The 23,027-nt window shown below is 46.6% G+C and overlaps 1 protein-coding gene across 2 annotated transcripts in view; it reads left to right on the top strand.

Annotated features, from left to right (window-relative positions):
* Positions 1-17,430, top strand: part of VASH2 (vasohibin 2) — a 36,570-nt gene extending 19,140 nt beyond the window's left edge. The window contains exons 6-9 of one of the 2 annotated variants that reach the window (XM_081186097.1): positions 5,461-5,842; positions 6,389-6,504; positions 7,777-7,815; positions 16,672-17,430. In XM_081186097.1, coding sequence (XP_081042223.1) covers positions 5,461-5,842; positions 6,389-6,504; positions 7,777-7,815; positions 16,672-16,744 — 610 coding nt within the window. In that variant the 3' untranslated portion in view covers positions 16,745-17,430. The remainder of the gene's footprint in view (positions 1-5,460; positions 5,843-6,388; positions 6,505-7,776; positions 7,816-16,671) is intronic. The other variant, XM_081186098.1, reaches the window with a different exon arrangement.
* The last annotated feature ends 5,597 nt before the right edge of the window (positions 17,431-23,027 follow it).

The raw sequence follows: 23,027 nt of genomic DNA, 5'->3' as shown, positions 1-23,027 counted from the left end.
AGATCCAATCCTCTGCATTACACACACACACACACACACACACACACACACACACACAGAGCATCCTTCCCTCTTCCCTTTTAAAAAAACATGCAAGACAATTTTCATTCTAAAGCAAGATAAAATGTCACTAAAATTAAAGTTTAATTCAAAATCAAACTTTTGAAAAGAAGCAACCAGAAGTTCAATCAGTATCAACCAATGCAGTCATTTCAGGCAAATATATTTACTCAGCCAAAAGTACGCCGATAAAAAGGCTGGCAGTGTAGGTGAGACCTCACTATTTTCCGGAAAACACAGGTTGTGTGTGGCTTAGGCAATGAATTCTGTATTTGTAGAGCAGTTACGAGCAGTACTCTGCTCTTCGGTCCTTCCTGATCTTGCGTCTTGGCTGAAGGAAGCACGGAACAATGTCCCTATCTTGAATGTCCCTTCATGAATGCTCACGCAGATAACATCATCCCCCGATGCACACAGCATCAGTCTCAAAACATGTCCAAATTGTTCAGGTTATTATCAGTGCTTTCGGTGTCAGCCGCAAATTCTTGGGCAAGACGGTCACATGGGGCTCCATCCTGTTCTTCACTGAATTTACTCCCTTGCTATAGCAAGTGCAAGGGGCTCTTGTCAGTGGGGCCCATCTGGGGGATATGGGTCCTCAGCAGATGCCTAACTATGCTGACCCCTTGGCGCCATCCCTGAGTGGTTTGTATCAGGAGCAACCTGTCAATCATGAATAGTGAACGAGAATGGATGTTGCATGCCTTCTGCTCAGCAAAAGCCACAGAATTGCACTTATGACCAGCTGAAAATTCTGTACGTGTCTGAGACAAGCCCCATATGGGTGGAGGGTTAACTTTACTTCTGTTTGTGTACATCATGCAGACACAACACCGGTGGGGAAGCAAGCTTTCTTTCCTGCCGTTGCTGTTTCAGAGTAGGCTCAGGAGTAGGCATGGTCTGTGTCTGGTTGTACTGTATTCACCATGAGTCTTTTCATTTCAAAAGAAGAGGTTGACCCCAGCCATTGACTTGCACTACGTACCAAAGCGTCCTACACCTGAAGGTCCCCTTCTCTGGCTATTGTTTCTGTGGTACACAAGAGTGCAAAGTCAAAGGTGATTCTCCTCTTCCTAGTTAGAATTTAATGGGATTAAATAGCAAGGATTTGGGGACCTGAAGGCTTTGTGGCTCTGACACAAGGGCAGGTGGCGACAGGGGGCAGCTGTTCAGACTTAACAAAGATCTGCTTGGAGGCAAATGGAGTTAAATTCTTCTGAGATGCAAGGAACAATTGTGACGGATCAGATCAGTGCCTGAAAGACTTGACAGATGCTAGCAAAAGAAAGGGCAGATCTAGAAGTTGGTTACATCGAAAAAGAAATGCAGCTGGCTTTATAATTTATCTGAGATGAAGTCTGCATTTACTTGTCTTCTGGTGACCCCAAAGCACTTAAAGTTCTAATTAGCAAGAAGGCATTTTGATTTTAAGATTGTAAAACTAGTAGAGAGCTGTATGAGAGGCCTTAGGAGGCTGCTTGAGTTCTGCTCCGCAAGTGGAGAGCGAGGTCTTTGCATGGGACAAAACTAATATTGCTAGAACTCTCCCAGCCATTGCTTTTTTTCTGGGGGGGGGGGAATGCAGGGGTACGCAAACCCCTAAACATTTTGTGAATATAAGTTTGGACTCATTGAGGGGCAGTATTTCAATATGAGTACGAAAATGAGAGTACCCCTAAACATTTTTTTAAGAAAAAAAGTATCGCTCCCAGCATAATGTCCCATTTGTTGTGTCCTACCAATAGTGTGTGTATGTGTGTGTGTGTTTAAAGGTGTCAGATTGCTCATGGATCTGCAGGATTCAAACCTCTAATTACCCCCAACATAAAAGATTGACCTGAAACAATACCAAGCATATTCTGTTTGGGTATGTGTTGCTGTTCAGTCATTTGCTTTCCACACCAAGTGAGCAGAGCATGGTGGCATGTTCCTGTGCTGTGTAGCTTTATCTTTTCCCATAATCACTCCTCCCTTGCCCTCTGCTACCCCCTTTTTTTGTTCTAGGCATGTGCGCAGATATTTCTGTACCCCAGAGGTGTGCAAGAGAACAAGAGCAGGTGTTACCAGCCATTAGTTATCATGTTTCACAGCAGACAAAATGGAGGCTTGGACTCTCCTCCCCCCATATCCATTTGGTATTTGTTTTTTGTTGTTTTTTTTAAATGAAGATTTTGGTCCTGCACCAGAGAGTGATATAATTTCACTATCTTGATCTGCTGCTTGCTTTGGTGGAGACTGGCTCTATACCTCCCTCAAACTAGGAAAACTCTATAGGCCCCCATAGCTATTAGGAGCACAGTCATGCTTCTCTCCCACCCGCAATCCAAAACATACACAATAGCAATGAAATTCTGGAATTCTGATATAGAGGTTTTGTGCAACACCTCCAAATGTCTGTGTATGTGTGTATATATGTACACCCATCTTGGTGGATACGATATGATACGATAATCTTTATTGTCATTGCGCCATACAGAACAATGAAATAAATTGAAAAAATCTACATCAGACATTCAAAAACCAACAAGCCTGCTATCCCAGCCTGGTTAACCCCCTAAAAAATCTGATATCCCATAATTAAATACAATATACTCCCACAGAGACTACCTTACACTGCGTTTAAAACCAAAATCGCATTTGGATAAAAACTGTTTCTCAGGTGGCTAGTCCTAGTCTTTATAACTCTGTACCTTCTTCCAGAAGGCAGAAGCTGAAAGAGATCATTTCTGGGGTGTGTACTATCCTGCACTATCTCTGCAGCTTTCTTATGACACCTGAGGTAATCCACCACATGTGTGGAGATCCTGAGAGAACAGTTATTCTGAACTGAGAGGTGTGGCGATAGAACCCATTGAAACATCCACACACACATGTGGTGCTCCTCCCAATTTTTTTGCTAAAGAGCTTCCGCATCAGTGGTGACTAGGATTGCATAACAGCTTGTTTTTACTTAGTGGACTTTCTGTGCAATGGGGAACCTCTGAGGAAAAAGGACAGGTTAGCGTTTTGATGTGGATGATGTTATGTGGATGATGTGAGCAGCCTCCAAGCATGAGCTGTATCAATTCCACAACAAACTCCTGCCTGGAAGCGGGCATGTTTTTGCTTTGATTTGATGTTGGATCAAGCCTTGTAGGTCTTTCAACAACCTTAAGTGACAGAAGGAGGAAGGGAGTGTTTGTCGCGCTATGGCGTATCCTGCATTCCATGTAGCCTTTGCTTAAAGGATCAGTAGGAACGATGTTGGAAAACCATGACTGCAACTATTGCGGATGCCTATAAATTGGTCCTGACGTATCCTAAATGATATTGTGCTAGTAGTGGCGCATAAAGATTAGTGTGCACATGACACATATTGATCTGGATAAAGAAGTCTGCTGAAAAGTCCTTCCATTTTTAAGCACTTTCCTGGCACCTCGGGAGTTCATGTTTATGTGAGAATGCAGTGGAGGGCAGGTTTTTCTCAGCTGAGTTCCATACCATTTCAGTTAGACAAAGCCTATTGTTGTTTTTCATTTTTCAAAGGCGTTTTGCAATGTTGGGAGTTATGGAAAAGCTCTAGCTCCTGAGTTCACTTTTTTGTCTCCTTAGGTTGTACCCTGAGCGTCATAATTATCCAGACCCTCAGCTGGGATAATTACTGTACTTGGGGAAGTATTGTGTGGGTGAAAAGAGGTTGTGCAGAATGTTTTAACAGTACAATCCTTCCTGAGCAAATATATATGGATGTTAAAAGGCTCTGGGTTCGCTGGGACTTGCTCTCTACAAAATCCATTTAAGACTGCAGCCCAGTCATCTTGATAACTTTGAATCCTAAACAGATGAATAGAGCTTCAGATCGGAATTTGGCACTCATAGAAGCCACATTAAAAAAGGAACAGTTCCTTTGCAAACCCCTTTGAGGATAAAGGCAGATAGTAGTTTACAGAGGTTGCATACAGACCATGCATTTAAAGCACACATGCCCCACAGAATCCTGGGAACTGTAGTTCACCCCTCACAGGTCCCAGCATCCTTGACAAACTACAGTTCCCAGGATTCTTTGGGTGGCGGCAGAATGTGCTTTAAACATATGCCATGTGCAGCTGAGGATTAAAAGTGGTTTGACAAGAACAATGGAACCACACTATACACATAAAGGACCCACATTATGCTTGTGTCTGTGTCTTATTTTAGACTGTTGTGATATTCTACTTTAAATGGTTGTAATGCACCACGGGACCTTTCGGGCAGGAAATACATAGAAAATAATATTTTTTTAAAATAATCTTTTGTCCCACAGCTTCTGTTAAACTGTTCTTGCAGGTTTCATGCTTTTATAAAACCTGTTTAAGCCAAGGTGAAAGAACTACCTGTGAGGGACAATCCCTTTCTTGAAACTGCTTTCCACACTCCATTAACCAACTGCTCCGAAGTGTTTCCAATTAGGTTGGAGAATATACATCTCTCAGAACTGATGGAGTGATTGTTGCTCTTGAGACCCCTCTGAACATTTTGTACTTTATAGAACAAACACCATCTTTATAAACTTCCTTCCTTATTTTTTTCACTTTACGTACACTGTGATCTTGAGTCCTTTCAGCAGAAGGCTAGGGTTGACTCAAGCGTTTTGGCAACTGAGGTATAAAACCCAAGTACTGACCCCTCATATAGTTATAAATTGTGTGATACCATCTCTTTAATGGTGGTTAAGATTTGCTGCGAAACTGCCTAAATTGGTTGCCCTGTAGAAGGTAATTGGCTCCATTACACACACATTTCATGTATTGTAGAAGATTACAAGTTCAATCTCTGACATACCCACTTAAAAGGATCTTCGATAGTAGTACTTGGAAAACCCTTGTGTCTTGGTGGCAGAGGCCTTGCTAATTGGAATAGATAATATAGGGCTAGAATGACCAATGGTTGCATTCAGATATCACAATAAAACATGGCTTATCATAACAGGAACAAGCCTAGGAAAGCACTGGTATTATACACTCCTCCCCTTTCCTTTCTTCTCCTCTCCACCATTACAGCAACACAGAGGAGTTTGAAAGCTTTCACTTCTGGTTTTATTCTAACTACAGTTTGTAATGTCATCTGACACAAGCCAGCTACAAGCCGTGGGTTATGAAGATGGTTTGTTTAAACAAAACACAGTTAAGACGTGAACCATTGTTTGGATGTAATGCTAAACTGTGGTTAGCTGAAATGGCTTTTGATCTCTTGGTCACAGTAGGAGCGAGAGTGTATGAGCTCAAGGCTCACCTAGGTTTGTTCCTACTGCAACAAACCATAGTTGATCATGATGTCTGAACACAGTACAATATAGGCAAATGTTATATGTGTATCACATGCCGCATGGAAAACATTTATCTCAACAGAGGGTCTTTGTTGCCTTGACGCTAGCCTTGCCAGATACTTAACCAACGGGCAGCCTTCAGTGGAACGATTCCCAATCAGTTTTAAATCCCACTTCTCAGGGAACAATTTTCATCATGTGGTGCTTGGAATTTATTTCAATGGTCGATATGGATCTCTGGGCATGAGCAGAAGATCGGAGCTGATGGACAAGCCTTTGATTTTCCGAACTCTGAGTGACCTCATCTTTGAATTTGAAGAGTCCTACAAAAAGTATTTACACTCTGTGAAAAAAGTGAAAATTGGATTGTATGTCCCCCATGAACCACACAGCTTTCAGCCCATCGAATGGAGGCAGTTGGTGCTCAATGTGTCAAAGATGGTGAGGTCAGAGATAAGGAAAGAGCTGGAGAAATATGCCAGAGATATGAGAATGAAGGTATGTGCCCATTTTGTGTGATGCCTGGAGATGATGTGTGTGCGTGTGTGCAAGGAAGCAAGAGAGAGGCAATTACATATAAAACAATTTTAAAAAACACTGACGACAATAAAGTATATAAAACCAATTTTATATCTAATACAGATACTGACTGGAACAACAATCTGCACTTAGAAGGCTTCTTGAAACAGGAAAGTCTTCAACAGACCCCTAAAATAAACCATATTTTACGGTGTATAAATGCTGAATGATAGCTCTCCTTTAAGTCTTTATATTAAGGGGATCCACCAAAAAGAGCACAACTAAAGCAAATAAGCAGAGTCCATAGAAGGCTGAATCACAAGGCGGCAGCAGATACATTCAAAGAACCCAAAAATACCCCATTGTCTTTGTCAGAGTAATCTATAACAGAATGGAGAAGAAAACCTTCAGCTGTGTTAAACCACAATGCAGTTTCATAAATGAAAGGTGCACTTTCTCTCCTATCCAACAATGAACGACTTGCCAGGGAAAACTTTTCTTAACCCACCCATTTCCCTCTTTCAGATTTTGAAGCCCGCAAGTGCCCATTCTCCAGTCAAGCAGAGAACACGGGGGAAGTCCCTCTCCCCCCGAAGAAGACAAACCAGCCCTCAGAGGCGGGCCTGCCGAAGAGACAAATCGTGAGTATAGTCATGTTGAGTTTTGCACTGCTGACTGGGTCAGATATTTGTGGTGAATATGACCTCCAATGCTTTTCAGGCTATATTCTGACCTGGGAAACTCTGAGCTTCCTTTGAAACTTCTCAGGTATCCTCAAACAGAAGTAGTGGTAGAAAAATCTTTGCTGGAAGACGGCTTGCCTATTATTTAAGATTTAAAGTGCATTGCTTGCCTTCCTTCCATAATGGAATTTATGTTGAAAAACTCAGGTGGTTTCCCATCCTAGCACTGAATGGCTGAACTTCAGCAAGTTTGCTTTATCCTATATCTTCAGACCAAACCTCTCCTCTACAACATGCAAATCCAGAGGAGCAGGGAAGACTATTTTAGGGATGAGGTGGGCAGAAGTTAGACTTGGTTCTGCTGATGGATCTCTAGGGAATTAGCTGTAGATCAGGAAGAGTTTCTGAGTCCCAGTCATATACTAGCCGTGAGCTCAGATACTGAGGTATTTATTGTCCCTCATTTCTGCCCCACCTTGCTTGCATCATTGAACCCAAGGTGGGTTCTGACCAGGCCCGGATATGTTTAGCTTCAGCAAGGTGGTGGCCTCATAACCTGCCTGCTGACTATGTAGCTAAAGCATGGTTGCTGACAAATTAGGAGGCATCAGCCTGCTTGGGTGCACTCCAAGGTTTGCTGGGGTCATATATATGAAAAACCTAGGAGGCAAGTGCCTTTCCCAAAACAGCCCAGTGAGGACTCGACATGCTCAGTGGCCACAGAATGAGAAGCGTCTGTTGTGGGTGGAAAATTGGGGATGTGTGAGAGGGCGAATGGAATGGAGTTCCTGGATGGTTGAAACAATGAATGGGTGCATTCCACAGCACCATTTTGTTGCTGTTCTGAGTTGTTTAATAATAGCAACAACAGAAATCTCCCCACACTGCAGTGTTCCACAGCAGATAGATCTTCTGAAAACCAAACTTGACTGAACACCAAACTTGGTTGCAACTTAATGCTTTTCTTAAAATGGTGCCTGAAGTTGAAACTGCTTGAGTTTAGTTACACTTCAAACCTAACCTAATTTAATTGTCATAGAGAGAGAGGAGAAGAGAGTAAGATTGAAATCTCAGCCCTGTGCATAATCACTTGGGCGTAAGGCCTACTAAAAAGAATGGGCCTTACTTCTAAGTATACATGCCTGGGACTATGCTGAATGTAGCACATGTAGTGGATTTAAAGCAAAAATATGCATCCCACAGCAGATTCTGCTTTCTTGATCTTTTTAGGCAGAAACTGAATCCTATCCAACGGACTGGAGTCTTCAGGTATCACGTGACATCACAGGTTTTCAGAGAGTAAGAACGTTCATGTGTTAGGAAGAAAGAGGAAATCAGATATAGCCTTAATTTCTAAGACGAAAAATGCCAGGCAGCTTGTCTTGAAGTTGTACCCTCTGACTTAAAAACCCTTATCGCTGCTGTCTCTGGAGAACTGGAGTCAGCACCTGACATCCTTGGCTAGCTGCCAGGGCCTATGGCTGATGGCAGTCCTGAGCCCCCTTGAATTATTTTTCAGGCCCAGCGCCAGGCTGCCAGATATAGCCATGTTCCAATTTCCCACAATGCACCTAACCTAGCATTGTTCTAGTAAACCGAAAGGGCGACTAGACCCAGCTGGCTAATACAGGTTAGAGCACTGCCACCACAGCCAGGTATGCCCGCTGTTAAAGGAGCAATGCCATAGCTACGCGGAGGGAGGGGGAGGGGAGGGCTAGCCGGTTTTATTTGACGGGTGAAGGCTCCAGAGGGGCACCACTGAGGCTCCCAACCTGTGTGTTTGTGCAAATGCACGCAGTGTGCGTGTGCCAAACCGGGTCTTTGACCTGGGTGAAATAAAGCCTAGTTTCACCCCTGCATCAGATGACGTTTTGCTCAGGTCCCCTTCAAACCCTACCCAGATCCTTGGGGTTTGATAGGGTCTTTGCAGAGGTGAGAAGAAGACATTCTGTATGTGCTTAAAGGCTCCCTTCTTACATTTTACACCATATGTTTCAGGTCTAAGGCACTGGATTGAAATGAACAGAGGCAGGGTGCCTTTGAGGGATTTGGGGTGTGCCAAAGTGGGTTTTGTTCAAGGCTGCGCAAGTTGAAGCGGGCAACCCTGAAGCACTTTGTGGTGCTTTGGCGATCCAGGCATTTTTAAAATGCTGTGTACAAGTTAAAATGTGTCTCTTAAGTTTACAATACAAGGACAATCTCAGGGTACAGGGGCTTTGCAAGAGCGAAACTCTTGTATTATGTATTAAGGATATTTTTAACCAGCTGAACCCAGGGCAGGCTACAACATCCCTTAAACCGAACAGCAAGCTACACTTAGATAAATTAAATGGCAAGTAGAATTTCCAGCACACCCAAAGCAGCAGTGGAGTAACATCCCCAAATGCTTGGAGAAACAGACATATTTCGACCTACACTGAAATGTTAGCAATGCTGGGGCTGGTCATATTTCAGGGGACACCTGAAGGGTGCCAGGTTGCAGAAGGCTGCAACCTGTGATTATTGTGATGCGATTGAGCCACAGTAAGCCTCGGCCTTGCCCACTCCCCTCTGCCCCTTGCCTCTTGCAAGCTGGTTTGTTTCAAAGCTGTAGCAAAGTGAACATAAGGCAAATATCCATGTTGGAGGAGGAGGAGGCAAAAGGGAAAGGGAAACTGTATGAGCCTGGGACTCACTGAGGTTTGTTCTGGCCCTTCCGTGTCTTGTTAAATGATGGTTTAGAATGACATCCGAATGTGTCCGTTAGGTCCATAATGCGTATGATAGTTGCATTTTAAGTAAGTCTGTGGAGGGGTCTCTTTGCAGTTTCTTAACAGTGAAAAGTGTCACTAGACTGTCTCTCTAAATATACCCCAATGTTCCTCGCAGCTGTTGAATTAACCACACACTTCTATTTTCTCCACGAATTCATACTATCACTGCACCACCAGCATTCTTGGGGGCCTCTCGGTAGGAGTGCCTGGCCTCATTCAGTGTCTGGATAATTATAGTTGTCAGAGGTTGCAAATCTCTGTGCGAGCTCCTTCTTCCTGCCTCATCGCGCCTACTTTAGGGGAGTATTTTAATCTCCCTGTTTCTGTGGCTGTTTCCACAGTTGCTAGGGTGGCACAAGTGTTCAAGGGGGAGGTGTGTGTTTGACTAAGATGTGTCAGCTCAGCAGGCCTCTCTGGAGCGCCAACTGCTGAGCCAAACGCCAGGTGCACTGTTGCTAGCTCCTTTCCTGCTTTTAAATTTCTCCCAGGACAGGGGCAATGGACATTGAAATCCATCCCTTGGCACACTCATGGGTTGCAGCACTTCTGGCCCACAGGTAGGCTGGTCAGCAGCAGGGTCAGAACTCCAGAATAGTGTGTGACTTAGTTCAGCCTTTGTGAACCTGGGGTGCAACTCCCAACAGCAGCTCTCTAAATGTTCCTGGACTACAGTTCCCATCATTCCTGTCCATTGGGCATACTGGTTGGGGCTGATGGTAGTTGTAGTCCAAAATAGCTAGAGCAATGTTTCCCGAACTTGGGCCTCCAGGTGTTTTTTGAACTACAACTCCCATCATTCCTAGCTAGCAGGACCAGTGGTCAGGGATAATGGGAATTGTAGTCCCCGAACAGCTGGAGACCCAAGTCTGGGAAACACTGAGCTAGATGGTGAAGACTTTCTAGTTCTTAGAGGTAAACATGATAGGATCCTATGGCGTATTTAAAGTTTTAACACAGTTTTTGAGTAGGATGAGCTTGAGGATCATGAGCAAGGATGGGGAACCTGTGGCTTCGTAAAATGTTGTTGGGGACTTCAGCTCCCATCTGTCACAATAGCCAGTTGGGCCAATAGGGAGGGGTGGTGGGAACTGGAGTCCAACATCTGGAGGGTTCCCCACCCTTGATCATGAGGATTGCTTTGCTGGGATAGTCAAAAGGTCCATTTCACCCAGAATTCTCTTTCTGATGGCGACCAGCAAAATTTCTCTGGGAGACTCATAAGGGGACTCTGAAGGCAGCAGTTCAGTAGTGTTGTGATTTACACAAAGGTCCACCAATCGGCTCTGTGCAAATCCGGCTTCTATGAAAGCTACAAAAAATAGTTCTCCCCTAATTTCATTTGAGCATGAAAGTAGACCCAACTACGTTTGGTTTTGCTCACTTTCATCTCACGCCTCTCTTACACATCCTCTCTCTTTCTGTTCTCCTTCCCCTTTGAAATGTGTAAGCTCCTTGGAGCAGGGATCTAGCGCTCTTGGAGGCAGCAATGCGTCTGAATACCTATTGCTGGAAGCAGGAAGGGAGAATGTTCCTGTGCGTGGGTCCTACTTGCCCGTTTCCTGTGGGCATCTAGTTGACCACTGTGAGAATAGGATGTTGGGCTAGATAGATGGGCCATTGCAGCAGGCTCTTCTTACGTTATAAGCCAAATATTATAACAAATAATGTTATAAGCCAAATCTCATAATGAGGCTAGTTTTTAATTTCCGGATACCTGATACATCAGAGTGGCTTCAAATTCCTAATCGGATGTTAATCATTTTCAAGCTGCCTCCTTCAGGCCCCTTAACCCAGAGGGAAAATCCTTTAAATGTAATGGGATTACTCTAGCAAAATTAATTAGGAGGATGCTGTTTCAACTCCTGGTTCCCTTCACTGACGCAGCTAAAATAATGAATGTCTACCAAAGTTGCTTTGCCTCCTTATTTATGATTTTTTTCTTACTTGGGCACGCTAATTAAATCTGATCAAGTGACAAGGTAGGAAACAGGCCCTCAGTCAGCACTTTACCCACCTTCCCCTGGGCTGCATAATTTCATTGGCAAGGGCTGAATAAAAGACTTGGCATTCCCCATGGGGAAGCTTCACCTTCTTAATGGAGAGCTGTGATTAGTCAATGCCTTTTGTCAACAATTAGATTACGTAAGCCTCTTTCGGGGCCAACATTCACGTTACCATTTTTTGAAAACCCAAGTACTGTACAAAACTCGGTAAGCCTCTTATCAGAAACTTTTGTGAACTCCCCTGTAGCAAATGGGGATCAGGAGGCCTTGAATGCCTCTTACTTGCCCCTGGCTGCCAGACAGCCCTGTAGGAAACCAGCTACACCTTCTGGCCTTATCTGGTAGTTGTTGCCAAGACCTTGCGAGCCCACAGCCTCTTCCCTGCCTCCCCATGCAAGGAGGGACTTGGGGTTGCCCAATTAATAACTAGATCTTAGGATCCTGGACCATCACATCTTGCAATTCCAGCCAATACTTTATAATTTACTCAGAGTATCTCTGCTCTGCAGCAGCTTCCTGGTCTTTACTAACGTTGATATTGAATTCCAAGTTGTAAAGACTGGAGTTAAACACCTCTGATGCTAAACTCCGGGCTCCTCTATATTTCATCCTGTCCCGCTGCTTTCCACTGCGGAAAACTGTTCTTTAGCGCTCAGTCAGAGCAAACAGCCATTTGGGTTTTATCTGGATTGATGTTTGCTCCTGTTTAGCACTAAAGAGCAGGAGGCTGCATGAAAAAGCGCCTGCAGCTGCTAGGTTACCGAGTGCGCCAGCTGTTAGACAGGGAGGCTAAGCAGACTAAACAGAGCCCTGCTGTGCCTCCAGTCTCCTTGGGGCTTCCTCTGCCCTCTTTGGGCTCTGGGGAGAGTCTTCTTGTGAGCTATGAAGACTCTCCATCTCTCTCCCACCATTTCCTGGTTTGAATTGATCTATTTATTTATTTCCTGGTGCCACAAGTATATGTGGTCATGCGCAAGTTGATAGCACATAAGTGGGAGAGGAGACACCTGTACATACTGAAAGTTGGGTTTGCAAGCTCTTAATGCTTGGTGGTGCTTACCGTATTTTTCGCCCTATAAGACGCACCGGCCCATAGGACGCACCTAGTTTTCAGGGGGGGAAATCAAGGAAAAAAATATGATTTCCCCCCCGCAGCTCTGGGAGCAGCGGACAGGCTGCACGCAGCCTGTGCGCTACTCCAAGACCTTCTCCCTGCTTTTGCGGGAGGTGGCGGAATTCCCCCACCTCCCGCAAAAGCCCACAGGAGCCCCACTTGACTCCTGCGGGCTTTTCGACTAGGAGGGAGAAGGGACTGAAAGGGCCAGTCAGTCCCTTCTCCCTCCTTGGGGAAAAGCCCCCAAGAGCCGCTTGCTCTTTAAAGGGTGCCCGGCTCCTGCAGGCTTTTCTAGGAGGTGGGGGAATTCCCCCCCTCGTAGAAAAGCCAGCAGAAGCCGCGGAGCCCCTTTAAAGAGCGCACGGCTTTTGCCTGCTTTTGCGGGAGGTGGGGGAATTCCCCCATCTCCTGCAAAAGCCCGCAGGAGGGAGAAGGGACTGATTCGGCCAGTCAGTCCCTTCTCCCTCCTTGGGGAAAAGCCCCCAAGAGCGGCGGGCTCTTTAAAAGGTGCACGGCTCCTGCAGGCTTTTCTAGGAGGTGGGGGAATTCCCCCACCTCCTAGAAAAGCCGGGGAGCCCCTTTAAAGAGCGCACGGCTTTTGCCTGCTTTTGCAGGAGGTGGGGGAATTCCCCCATCTCCCGCAAAAGCCCGCAGGAGGGAGAAGGGACTGATGCGGCCAGTCAGTCCCTTCTCCCTCCTTGGGGAAAAGCCCCCAAGAGCGGCGCGCTCTTTAAAGGGTGCACGGCTCCTGCAGGCTTTTCTAGGAGGTGGGGGAATTCCCCCCCTCGTAGAAAAGCCAGCAGAAGCCGCGGAGCCCCTTTAAAGAGCGCACGGCTTTTGCCTGCTTTTGCGGGAGGTGGGGGAATTTCCCCATCTCCCGCAAAAGCCCAAAGGAGGGTTGGAGAGCAGCGGCAAGGCGTCGCGCGCCTTCCTGCTGCCCCCCATCCTCTGGGGCTGGCGATGGGGGAAGTGCTGCTTTCCCCACCGCCAGCCTCAAACCCGGGTTGGAGAGTAGCGGCAAGGCGTCGCGCGCCTTCCTGCTGCCCCCCATCCTCTGGGGCTGGCGATGGGGGAAGCGCTGCTTTCCCCACCGCCAGCCTCAAACCCGGGTTGGAGAGTAGCAGCAAGGCGTTGCGCGCCTTCCTGCTGCCCCCCATCCTCTGGGGCTGGCGATGGGGGAAGCGCTGCTTTCCCCACCGCCAGCCTCAAACCCGGGTTGGAGAGTAGCAGCAAGGCGTTGCGCACCTTCCTGCTGCCCCCCATCCTCTGGGGCTGGCGATGGGGGAAGCGCTGCTTTCCCCACCGCCAGCCTCAAACCCGGGTTGGAGAGTAGCAGCAAGGCGTCGCGCGCCTTCCTGCTGCCCCCCATCCTCTGGGGCTGGCGATGGGGGAAGCGCTGCTTTCCCCACCGCCAGCCTCAAACCCGGGTTGGAGAGTAGCAGCAAGGCGTCGCGCGCCTTCCTGCTGCCCCCCATCCTCTGGGGCTGGCGATGGGGGAAGCGCTGCTTTCCCCACCGCCAGCCTCAAACCCGGGTTGGAGAGTAGCAGCAAGGCGTCGCGCGCCTTCCTGCTGCCCCCCATCCTCTGGGGCTGGCGATGGGGGAAGCGCTGCTTTCCCCACCGCCAGCCTCAAACCCGGGTTGGAGAGTAGCAGCAAGGCGTCGCGCGCCTTCCTGCTGCCCCCCATCCTCTGGGGCTGGCGATGGGGGAAGCGCTGCTTTCCCCACCGCCAGCCTCAAACCCGGGTTGGAGAGTAGCAGCAAGGCGTCGCGCGCCTTCCTGCTGCCCCCCATCCTCTGGGGCTGGCGATGGGGGAAGCGCTGCTTTCCCCACCGCCAGCCTCAAACCCGGGTTGGAGAGTAGCAGCAAGGCGTCGCGCGCCTTCCTGCTGCCCCCCATCCTCTGGGGCTGGCGATGGGGGAAGCGCTGCTTTCCCCACCGCCAGCCTCAAACCCGGGTTGGAGAGTAGCAGCAAGGCGTCGCGCGCCTTCCTGCTGCCCCCCATCCTCTGGGGCTGGCGATGGGGGAAGCGCTGCTTTCCTCCACCGCCAGCCTCAAACAGCAGACTCTCCTGGCTTCAGCGGAAGCAACGCGAAGCCTCCGGAGCGCAGGCTTCGGAGGCTTCGTGTTGCTATCGCTGAAGCCAAGGAGTCTGCATTCGCCCCATAAGACGCACCCACATTTCCCCTTCATTTTTGGAGGGGAAAAAGTGCGTCTTATAGGGCGAAAAATACGGTATATACCAAGCACAAGAGGAGCTTGCTGGATCAGGCCCATCTAGTCCAACATCCTGTTTTCACAGTGGCCAAGCAGTTGCCCATGCAAGGACATGAGCGTAGCAGCACTCTGCCCACCAACTGGTATTCTGGCCGTAGAAATAAAAGGTTGCTGCCACTTTGTCCAACATGGAGTGAGACAATTTAGCATAGCAACTTCGATTGCTTGAGGCTTGGTACCTGTGTACCTGTCAGGAACGGCTGAAAGTGGGGATAGAGACCTCTCGTGAACTGGGAGTCATTGGATTCCGTTCCGTTTTCAGTCTGTGTGTTCTGATTTAACTCCTCGACTTCATGGTTATAAAACCAGGCAACGTTCTTCTGTTATTAATCTTGAGAACTGGAAGTAACAGCAGCCTCCAGCTGCAGCTGCTTGGAGAATGTCACTTAGCAGAATCGATTATCTTCACATTTGATTCCAAGTGAAGTTTTGGAAATGCATGCTTTGGGAGTGCGACAGCAAAGTGAGCTTCTGCTTAGATTGGGTTTGTTATGTAAGGTGGAAAATATGTTTTTCCCCCAACCTTCTTTGCTGCAATTTGACTGGAAGCTATTGCATGTCTAGGAATGATGACCCTGTGTTCTTCCTGATGGAAAAATTTACAAACAGGGTGGGAGAACCTTGGCCCTCTGTTGGCCTCTAGCTTCCATTGGCCTCAGTCAGCATGGCCGATGGTCAGAGATGACTGCAACCATAAACCAGCAACATCTGTAGGGCCACAGCTTCCCCTCTCCTGATTTACAACACCAGTGCCTATATGACAAGTTATGTGCATGTGAGTGATTGTTATGACTATGTATACCTATTTATAATATCATCTGAGAAGGATAAATCATATATGCAACTCAGGCATCAATGTTGTGGAAGTGGTACCTCAGGTTAAGTACTTAATTCGTTCCGGAGGTCCATTCTTAACCTGAAACTGTTCTTAACCTGAAGCACCACTTTAGCTAATGGGGCCTCCTCCTGCCGGTACTATTTCTGGGTTAGCGGAGTCTGTAACCTGAAGCGTAAGTAACCTGAAGCGTATGTAATCCGAGGTACCACTGTAGAAGTAAGGCATTTAAAACGTCATATGGGGTGCCATTTGGTCTAGGGCTTTGTGCTCAAATCCTGCTTGCAGTTTCCCCATAGGCATCTTGTTAGGCCACTGCGAGAACAGGATGCTGGACTGGATCATATAATTGTAGAGTTGGAAGGGACCCAAGAGTCATTTAGACCAACCCCCTGCAATGCAGGAATCTCAGCCACAGCATCCATGACAGGTGGCCACCCAACCTCTGCTTAAAAATAATAGCCATTTGAAGATGGCTATCATATCTCCTCTTATCCAAGCTAAACATACCCAAGGTGAGCCATTGGGTTGATACAGAAGACTCCTTGTGTTCTTATTAATACCCAAAGCTGCCGTTATAATCCATTCTCACTGGGAGATGCTGTTTGGTGGAAATGTCACAGATGTGTAGTGAATCAGAGCATCCTGTGAAGATTGGTCAGGGATAATGGGAGTTGTAGTCCAACAACAACAAAATCAGCTGGAGAGCCACCACATTGGCTACCCCAGATTTAGATGGACACAATAGCCTCCTGCTGGTGGTATAGACTGGAAGACCACAGGAGCACTCTCACATTAATAAACGACTTGGTGACGCTTGGTGTTTAGGAATGGCGGTGCATTACTCACCACCTGAAAACACCACCACCATACATTTAAAGTACTCATGTACCACTTTAGGAGTCATGGAGAATCCTGGGAACTGTAGTTCGTTATGGGTGCTGAGAATTGTAGGGCTGAGAGGTCACATCTTCTCTGAAAAAAAAATTCACGGTTGTTAAAGCGGAATAAGAGTGTTTTTTTAAATGTTTGGTGTGGATATGACTTTCAGATACAACTCTGAAACGCTGTTGGCAGTGGCCTCATCCTAGGGAAATCTAATCATTTGCTTTTGAACATCTCCTCTCCCCTTCTTGATTCTAGGCCCGCTGCGCTGGATAAGAAAGTGAGCGAGCTCTCAACACTGAACGATGTCGGCTACCAGCTCCGCATCTGACAAAGCCAGAAGCCAAACGAGACAGCTTCCAGGGTGCTTCTTCCTGAATTTTACCCTGCAATCTGTGGACAAAGGGGTGGAAAGAGGGAGCTGTGACTATTTATTATGAACATGAGGATTTTATTTAAGATCCTAGGAATTAGGGGTCCTAGTAGTGACAGTGGTGGGTTTTTTATTTTTATGTTTTATTTTTCAATTTGTGAAGTGGGAATCAAGGAAAAGGGGGAACGGGGGAAACTGTTTTTTTTTTGGTCTACAATAATGTTGTTACTCTCCATCAAGCTGAAAAGGGGAGAGGTGATGTGGTTGTGTGGCTTTGGTCCCCCCCCCCCCCGGTCTGGATTGAAATAATTGTTTCCGTCGTGGCTGTTTTGCATTGGAGCTCGGAGCGTTGTGTGGTGTCTGTAGGGTTTTAGAAACTGGCGACGATGAAAGTATATCCCCCCTGCGGCATTGGAAAGGGCTGGGGTGTGGTCGGTTGCTTGCGAGTCAAAGGAAGCCATAGTCCAGCGGGAACTTTTGTTGCACGACTTCCATTGGAATTAACGGGATCTGAGCAACCCCCTCCCCATTTCAGTGGAGCTCAATGGAAGAGGAAGAGGCCAGCAGGCTATTCGTCTCTCCGGTCTGGTGTTTAAATGTGACATTCAGCAATAAAAACAACAAGAGCAGCAGTCCGGAAAAGTTATGCGAGTGGGTTTTTCCTCTCTTCGGAATATCAATATTACCTCAAGAATCTTGACAATAGATATGCAAAGCTGACAGTATTTTGATTTTATAATGGATTTGTACTGTGTTCCCAGCTTTTCTGGTAGCAGAACATTCACTGGGCCCTTTCTGACCCCACCTCCTCCGCCTTACTCCCCGTATGTGCATGTGTGTGACAAAAGAAAGTATCATGATATGCAAGGGTTTTCTTAAGAGCTCTGAAGTCTTACAATTATTCTGTTAAGGATGCAGCTAACTGTTGAAGCAACTGTTTGCCTACCATAAGGGTAGCCAATGTGGTGATCTTCAGGTGTTCATTGACCATTCACCATGCTTGGCTGGGCCTGGTGGGATTTGCAGTCCAGATACACCTGGAAAGCATCATGCTGACTTCACCTGCCTAACAAATGACTGATACCTGGTTTTTTTTGTTTTTTAAAAAATAATGTTTTGAAAATATTTGGCGTCAGGCTATGCAGGGGTAGCCAGTGTAGTCGTGCCCTCCAGATGTTGTTGGATTATGGTGTCCATCAGCCCCAGCCAGCAGAGCCAATGATCAAGGATGATGGGAGTTGTAGTCCAGCGATGCCTGGAGGGACCAAACCATGGCTACCCTTGGTCTTTAAGCACAAGTGGAATGGCCCAGTGGTTCTGGTGCGTATCTGCGAGCTGTCAGGTTTGCGTTTTGCTCTGTGCATGCAGGTGCTGGCCCACAGTCTTCTGTGCAATGGTGAGTCCTCTGCGCATGTGATGAGCATTCCCCATTATGCTTGGGGAGCATTCCCAAGGGAGAAAAGACTAGGGCGTCCGGCTTGTGCCACAGAGCCCTAGGGACCTTTGGATCACACCGAAGAACCATAGATGGCTGTTTTGTACAGATGAGCCTTGTAGTGACAGTCATATCAGGTATGTGTGTTGAACATTCTTAAAAATAATGTCGGAATCTATGGGCTTCCCTCAAGAATGTACTCTTCTTCCTCTGTTTGTATGCCTGTAATATTATTATTAATAATAATTGTCTTCAAAAGGATGGACACTTCCAAGCTGATGATGTCTTGGCATCTTATATTAAGATCAGACATCCTGTATGCAGTTATGGCCAAAGTATTAGGGGAAAACAGCCATCTGTACGGAGTGCAGTTAGAGAAAAATGAATGAGGGAAGATACCCCTGGCCAAGGAATTGTCTTTTAGAATGCACCTTGCATTTGGACAAATGGGGTTTTTTTTTTGCTTATTGTGGTTTGGAGAGGATCAGGCTGCTGGATGACTGGCCTGATGCAGAATAACACTCCTGGTCTTTTAAACACAGTTAAGAGATCTGTGGCTTCAGTCCAATACAGTCTTCCCTGGAATAAGCCCCATGGAATTTCATGGGTCTTTCTTCTGAGCCGACACGTCTTAAATTTGCATTGTCCTCAAACCCTATGCATGCTGACTTGGAGGTAAATCCCAAGTTCACGTGTAACAGGATTGCAGCCTATGAGCAGGACACCCTCTGGCAAACTCTCTTCCTTTCTCACCTTTCCTATCGGATTTAATTTCCACCGGCTTTCCCCTTAAATAATGTTGATTGCATCCTGACGAATCAACATTATTTAAGGGGAAATGGCTTGCAAAAAAGTGTTTGTTAGCCAAACAGCACACACAAATCTGCGCCAAAATGCTAGTGAATTTTTATGAGGATTTCCCCACGCCCCTGAAAAACAATGCAAATTGCAGGAATGTAGAGAACTGAGTTTAAGATTGGGAAAATGAGAAAGGGAGAGAACCCTGATGTGGAACCAGGAGCATGGTGACAAGGGAAAGGAGGGAGAGCAATTGGCCTAAAGAAGGGATGAAGCGGTGGAAAGAAGCATGCCAACTTTTACCCTCCTCCAGCTCTCTTAACTAAGGTTAAGAGATCAGCAGTGATGTGTCTGCACCAGATCTGTGTGATCATGGAAGAATCTCACATTCAAGGAAATGGCCAGGTGTGTCGCAGGGCCTCACCGCAGTGTAGCCCCTGCTGAGAGCCAGCGGGTGGGAGAGGTTCAGTGGACTTCCTGCTTTGTGACTGTATTCCTGAAAAGCCTAGCCTTCCTCATCCAGATGTCTTGGACTACAACTCCCATCAGCCTCAGCCAGCATGGCCTGTGACCAAGGACGATGGGAATTGTAGCCCAGGAAGATCTGGAGAGCATCCATGGATAAGGGCTGCCTTAGCCTCATTGGGCGTTCACACCAATGTGTGTAGGCTAAAAGTGGAGAGTGGGCAGGGGTGTGCACACGTATGCTGCCCCTGACACCCCCACATGCTCATGCATGCCCCGCTCCCAACGAGCTGGCCTGGGCAAGCTCCGCATGAGATCTGCCCACGTTCTCCAAGCATGCTTAGAAGATCCCTTCAGATCTTCCATCTCAGCACAGAAGTTCTGAAGTGGACTCTGTGTGCTTGGGGAAGGCTGGAGCATGGCTTAGGTGCTCATCCTCCTGCCTGAATTCTCGTTTTTTAGCCCACACCCCTAAATGCCTGAAGAGGACTGCTGTCGAAAATCTAAAGGGCGGGGTTCCCCCCCCCCCAATAAGTGTTAAGTACCACTGAGGGCTGATTAATGTGACACTTTTCTTATTGCAGTGATTTTTTAGAGGTGAAATGTAGTGTTTGGATTTAAAAATAAAATAAAAAAGAGGCTGCGTGCCATACGAAGAGCTGGTTCACATGATTAAATGAACCAAGCTATGGCTTAGTGAGACCACCTGAGTGTGGGGGCTACGGGAGGAGTTTGCTGTTCCCTGGTCCTTTTTACGATCATGCTGCGCCAAGGACAAATCTGCCACAGCTCATCGTTAGCGAGGCGTGAGCTTAACCACGGGTCCCTGTTTGGATGATGTGCTGCAACAAACCCTGCTTTAGCTCAGCACAGCAGTGGAAGACCAGGAAGCAGATTGGGTGCAAGCTTCTCCTGGGACCCGCATGCTTGTCTGGGCTTGCTAAGCCAGTCTGGCTTACTGTGCTGTGGGAACCAAGTCACATTCTGAGTCTGGATTTTCTCTCTGTTTTTTCTAAAGTACTATAATGTATGTCTCTAATATATGTGAAGTGTTTGGGGCATGATCCATCATGAACTTTACTTGCATTAGTTCTTGAGATGAACACACCATTCAGGGTTTGCACCATCTATTTAAAGTACGTTCAGCACACACTGACCCCCCTCCCCAAAGAATCCTAGGAACCGTAGTTTTATTCTCATTGAGCTTTGGTTCCCCAAACCCTTAATAAACCAGTTTCCCAGGATTTATGGGGTGGAAGCTATGTGTTTTAAATATGTGTTGGTTCTGCTTTATTTGTATGGTGTGAATCTGGATTTAGCCCCCCCCCCCCGCCCTGGTCCAAACCTCCCAATGAAACTTTTCTAATGTGGATGAATTATTTTGTATCCAGGCGTCATTTTCCTTACATACAGATGAATCCTATTCTATCACAACACACACCTGCGATTTTGAAAACTTAGTAACTGTGATTTCAATGACTAGGTTTCTCTATTGCCATAATTTTTTGTCAAATGCTGTTCTGGGTGAGAAATGTGCATGATTTCTTTTTCTTTTTTTGTTTTTCTCATCATTTGTATGTTTAGTGCAGCATGGAACTTTAATAAAATATCTTGGAAGTCTTGGGTTTTTTTATAGCCTCTTGTGATTTTTTTTTTTTAAAAGAAACACAACTTATCTCACAGTGACAGAATTTGATGAGACACCAAATGGTCCTGATGCAGCTGAGCTGCATTTTTTAAATGCAGTAATTGTGCCAAGTATTTTATTTATTGAATGTCTATCCCGTCCTTCCTCCCAAAGGAGCCCAGAGCAGCAAACACAAAAACATTTTAAAAAAATACAACAGGAAGAGGAACTAAATTCAGCTCTCCAACCAGGTGATCAGTGGAGTTACTGCTTTTTGAAGAAAGGCACTTTCTTTAAAAGAAAGGGGAAGCCCTCTAGCTGTGGTTTGGACTACAACTTCCATCAACCCCAGCCAGCAAGGCCAATCTTCAGGGATGATAGCAGTTGTAGTCTAGCAAGATCAGTGGGCCAGTGTCCTATCCAAGCTGTGCAGAGACCCAGCACCAGGATTGAAAACATATGCGTCGCTCTTGTTGCATGTAAGGTATGGGGAACCTCTGGCCCTCCAGATGTTCTGGGACTCCAGCTCCCCTTAGGTCCAGCCTGAGAGGCCAGGTGCATCGGGGATTATGAGAGTTGTAGTCCAGAAATTAGAGCTGGAAAATATATTGATATATCACCCAAAACTAGTTTGAAACCCATATTGTGATAACTGATTCCTAATTTTTGACCTGGCGATGTGGGAAAAACCATGAATGACTGCAGCTCCCCCCGCCTCCTGCAGGGGGCAGTGAATCACAAGAGCAGGTGCCCTGGCCAAAATCACGATGCAGGAAAAAACCTCGAAGCCAGCCAGTGGCTCTACATAGCTCCATCCTTATTTCAGATCAAATCTATCAATTCTTAAGGAAATCAGTCCTGAGTACTCACTGGAAGGACAGATCCTGAAGCTGAGGCTCCAATACTTTGGCCACATCATGAGAAGAGAAGACTCCCTGGAAAAAACCCTGATGCTGGGAAAGATTGAGGGCACAAGGAGGGGACAGAGGGCGAGATGGTTGGACAGTGCTCTCGAAGCTACCAGCATGAGTTTGACCAAACTGCGGGAGGCAGTGGAAGACAGGAGTGCCTGGCATGCTCTGGTCCAGGGGGTCACAAAGAGTCGGACACGACTACACGACAACAACAAAACACAGTCATGGGGAAAAGAAAGTATACCCTCTTTGAATTCCATGGTTTTACATATGAGGAAATAATAACAATCACCTGTTCCTTAGCAGGTCTTAAAATTAGGTAAACACAAGCTCAGATGAACACAACTACAGTACATGGCATATTACACTGTGTCATGCTCTTAGGCTTGGGTCCTGCTCGCGGGCTTCCCACAAGCATCTGGTTAGCTATGGTAAGAACAGGATGCTAGACTAGATGGGCCACTGGCCTGATCCAGCAGACTCTTCTTATGTTCTTATCCCACCTGAAACCCTGGAGAGCCATGTAGACAATACTGAGCTAGCCAAGCCAATGGTCTGACTCGCTATATGGCTGCTGTCTGTGTCTTGCATGTGTTCTATTAAGCCATTAGCATGAGGATTGTTTTTTAAGCTGCACTGCAGAGTACAGAATTATAACTATACAGTTGTACCTTGGTTCTCAAGCGCCATGGTACTCGTCTGTTTTGGCTCCTGAATGCCCCAAACCCAGAAGTGTTCCAGTTTGTGAACGTTTTTTGGAAGCCAAACATCCAGCGCGCCTTCTGATTTGAGTGCTGGAAGCTCCTGCAGCCAACTGGAAGCCGTGCCTTGGTTTTCGAACGTTTTCAGAAATCTAATGGACTTCTGGAACAGATTTCGTTCGAGAAACAAGTTACGACTGTATTTTGATGATTAAACTAATGAACTGTGCTTCCATCTGTTTGTTTCAAACCTATGGAGAAATGCAGTCTTGGTGTTTGGTTTTCTGCCAAATGAAAAGGT

Source organism: Podarcis bocagei (genome assembly GCF_964188305.1).
Source record: "Podarcis bocagei genome assembly, chromosome: 3".
Lineage (NCBI taxonomy): Eukaryota > Metazoa > Chordata > Lepidosauria > Squamata > Lacertidae > Podarcis > Podarcis bocagei.
Note: the sequence above shows the minus strand (reverse complement) of the source record. Positions and strands in the feature narration are given on the sequence as shown.